The sequence below is a fragment of the Nestor notabilis genome, unplaced genomic scaffold (assembly GCF_000696875.1).
Source record: "Nestor notabilis isolate BGI_N333 unplaced genomic scaffold, ASM69687v1 scaffold13815, whole genome shotgun sequence".
Classification (NCBI taxonomy): domain Eukaryota; kingdom Metazoa; phylum Chordata; class Aves; order Psittaciformes; family Psittacidae; genus Nestor; species Nestor notabilis.
Window position 1 is genome coordinate 24656 of NW_009927990.1, and position 3512 is coordinate 28167.

The 3512-nt window shown below is 39.4% G+C and overlaps 1 protein-coding gene across 1 annotated transcript in view; it reads left to right on the plus strand.

Annotated features, from left to right (window-relative positions):
• Positions 1–3231, plus strand: part of PRDM2 (PR domain containing 2, with ZNF domain) — a 6839-nt gene extending 3608 nt beyond the window's left edge. Inside the window, exons 2-3 of the mRNA XM_010014314.1 lie at positions 1–1214; positions 3121–3231. The exon at positions 1–1214 is cut by the window's left edge and continues 3152 nt beyond it. Coding sequence (XP_010012616.1) covers positions 1–1214; positions 3121–3133 — 1227 coding nt within the window. The 3' untranslated portion in view covers positions 3134–3231. The remainder of the gene's footprint in view (positions 1215–3120) is intronic.
• Positions 3232–3512: the final 281 nt, after the last annotated feature.

Consider the following 3512-nt stretch of genomic DNA (forward strand, 5'->3'; position numbering starts at 1 on the left):
AAAATAATGGCTTCTGTAGTAAAATCTAAAGATCCAGATGTTCGTATGGGCCTCAATCAACACTACCCAAGCTTTAAACCGCCTCCATTTCAATATCACCATCGTAATCCTATGGGGATTGGAGTTACTGCAACAAACTTCACTACCCACAATATTCCACAGACTTTTACTACTGCCATTCGATGCACAAAATGTGGGAAGAGTGTTGATAACATGCCTGAGTTACACAAACACATACTGGCCTGTGCATCTGCCAGTGATAAAAAGAGATACACACCTAAAAAGAATCCAGTACCGCTCAAACAGACAGTGCAGCCCAAGAATGGCATGGTGGTTATAGCTGGCCCTGGGAAGAATGCCTTTAGACGTATGGGTCAGCCTAAAAGACTTAATTTCAATGTTGAGATTAGCAAAATGTCCTCAAATAAACTCAAAATCAGTGCATTGAAAAAGAAAAACCAGCTTGTCCAGAAAGCTATCCTGCAAAAAAAGAAAGCTGCCCAGCAGAAGGCAGACTTGAAAACTCATCCGTCCGAGTCAGACCCTCATATCTGCCCCTACTGTAATAGAGAGTTTACTTACATTGGCAGTTTGAACAAGCACGCATCGTTTAGCTGCCCCAAAAAACCCATCTCTCCCTCTTCTAAAAAGAATTCTTCCAAAAAGGGTGTGAGTTCTTCACCTGCAAGCAGTGAGAAAGGCAGCAACCAGCGCAGGCGGACAGCAGATGCAGAAATCAAAATGCAGAGCATGCAGCCTCACTTGGGCAAGACCAGAGCACGGACCTCAGGACCTGCCCAACTCCAGCTTCCTTCTGCATCCTTCAAATCAAAACAAAATGTTAAATTTGTACCTTCCATTCGCTCTAAAAAGCCAAATTCGTCGTCGTCACTGAGGAACTCTAGTCCTGTGAGAGTGTCCCGAGTGTCCCACGTTGATGGGAAAAAGACTAAGGTGGTCGCTAAGAACAGTTCCTCTGGAATCTCAAGCAAAGCCTCCCGGAAATTGCATGTCAGAATACAAAGGAATAACAAAGCTGTTTTGCCAAGTAAGTCTGCTGTGGCAAGTAAGAAAAAGGCAGACAGATTCATGGTAAAAGCTAGGGAGAGGATTGGAGGACCTATTACACGAAGCCTACAGCAGGCGGCAAATGCAGAGGCAGCAGAAAACAAAAGAGATGAAAGCAGTACAAAGCAAGAACTGAAAGATTTCAGGTAAGCATTTAATTTGAAGTTGAAACAACACAGGAACACGTTGCTTGCTGATTTGCCATATTTTGTGGTCTTTTTTTTTTTTTTCTCATACTTAAATAAAACAAAAAGTTGTTTTTCCTAAACCATGGTTAAGTAGCTGTCATGCTGAGGTATGGCGTACGTACTGGATGCATTCTTTCATGTTGTCATGAAATAATACATAGTTTGTATAGAGAATGTCTTTAATTATAAACTGAATTGAAAACTCTGGAAAAAAAAAATGTCAGTACCTGAGTGCAAATAAACTGAACATCATTAAACTAAATGGTATGGGAGACACTGAGCTTGTATTTGATACCTGGCATTTATGGGGGCCCAAAATCCTTCTAGACTCAGTTTACGGTGGTTGGCTAAGCTAAAAATCATGACTGCATTTTTTGCTCACTAAAATAACTTGCGTTGTTGGTTTTGTATAAAAAGCATTCTCTGCATATCTTAGAAAAACCAAACCATGACCAGATACTTCAAAGATGTATGTGCATATTGAGTCAGATCAGTGAATACTTAATAGAAGGGAAGTAGATGTGTACGAAAAGTTACATGAACATGTAAATTTCCTAGAAGTTTCATGCTCTTATGTTGCAGTATCAACAAATTTTATGAGAGTTCTATTTCTGAGAAGAAGTATTTTAATCACAAGAAAGGGTAATACTTCAATAAATAAACAAATAAAGTCTTAATCTACGTGCCTGAGTCCCAGCTTAAGTCTTCATGTAGTCTCTCAAATCAATAGGGTACTTTGCAAACTGTTTGTAACTGTTAGTAGCATGCTTCTGGCCTGCTGGAGTTTAATACGAGTGCCTCATTTGCCCAGTAACTTCCACAATGCTCAGTGGTAGTTAGGAGTTCTTTTGGATTTGGCAATTGCAGTGCATGGCTGTGCTTAACACCCGAGTTAGGGCTGAAGGTGGTATTTTTTTAATCAAGTAATTGACAGTTGAGGAACTGGCAGCCTCCTTCAGAACAAGCAGAATTTATCAAGTGTCAGAATCCAACCTTCACAGCTTGTGTGTCTTATGGTGAAGACCTGCTACGTGAAAATATTGAGGAAATACTTTGTAAAGGTTCAATATAGCAGAATTGTTTCAAAGCGCTAAAGGGAAGCTTGACTTAAAATAGTCAATACCCCAATTAGGATGTGTTGAAAGAGAAAAATGTTACTGGAATTTGGAGTCTAATGGGGTAAAAAAAAATGCCTTTAAGGAACAAGAAATGTCTACCAGGCCTGTTCTCTTGGGACATAAACATCTCCATGTTACTTAATTCTCATCAGCTGCTCTTTTAGAGTTGTGTGAAACTCTATTTTACATGGTGCCAGAACAGATCAGTAGAATTTGAGGCTAAAATGACACATCTTTCCATCTAAATGAATTGTTTGGCCTTGGGTAAAATAATGGAATACTTGGGAATATGTGCATATGGAAATTGTTCAATAGTATTTGGGGTAAATCACAGTTGACCTGGGGTAAGATTTCCTTGACACTCTCAAATCCTGTTAGTTTACTTCGGCAGCTTGCAGCCTTGACTGGTTCAATGAATAGTTACGCTAGAAAAAATCTTGCTTTTTGTTTCTGCAGTAATGTTCATAAATCTAGATTGTGTAGTCAACTTTGGTTTTCTATCAAGTATATAGTATGAAGAACTTTTTTGCCTTCATACACTGCTGTCAGCACAGGCTTTGATTCTACTCTGTGTAGGCACTGTATTTTTTTTCTTCTTCCAGGAAATCTTAATTCTTCATATTTATTCATGTAATACTTGTCTCCAGATTTGTTTTCCACCTTTCAGTTTCTCTGTGTAAACATACTCCGTTCACAAAGAGTTTGTTTTGTCATTTATCTTCAGTTTTTTGTCTTTTATTTTCTAGGAATCTCCTGTAAAAACAAAACAAAATCCCTTAATGACATGGTAGAGCTGTTGCATGCTCAACTTAGGATAAGCACTACGCCAATGGATGTGAAATCCACCAAGCTTGCGAAACCAGCTGAAGCTGACTCACAATCATAAAATTGCCTGCAGGCTTCTTGCTAATAGTCAGGGTCAGGCTTAGATTGTCTTACTCCGTGCCTGACACACATGCTAGGCTCCAGGATGATTCAGTTAGAAGGGTACTGTTTGAAACAAAACACATGTGAAACCACCAAAAAAAATAGTGGATTAACTAAACCAAATCTACCCTTGTGTTTGCTTAGATCCTGGAGTTGTCCGTACCTTCATGAGTGGCATGCAGGCAGGTCAGTGGTGTATTTGGCAAAGCAG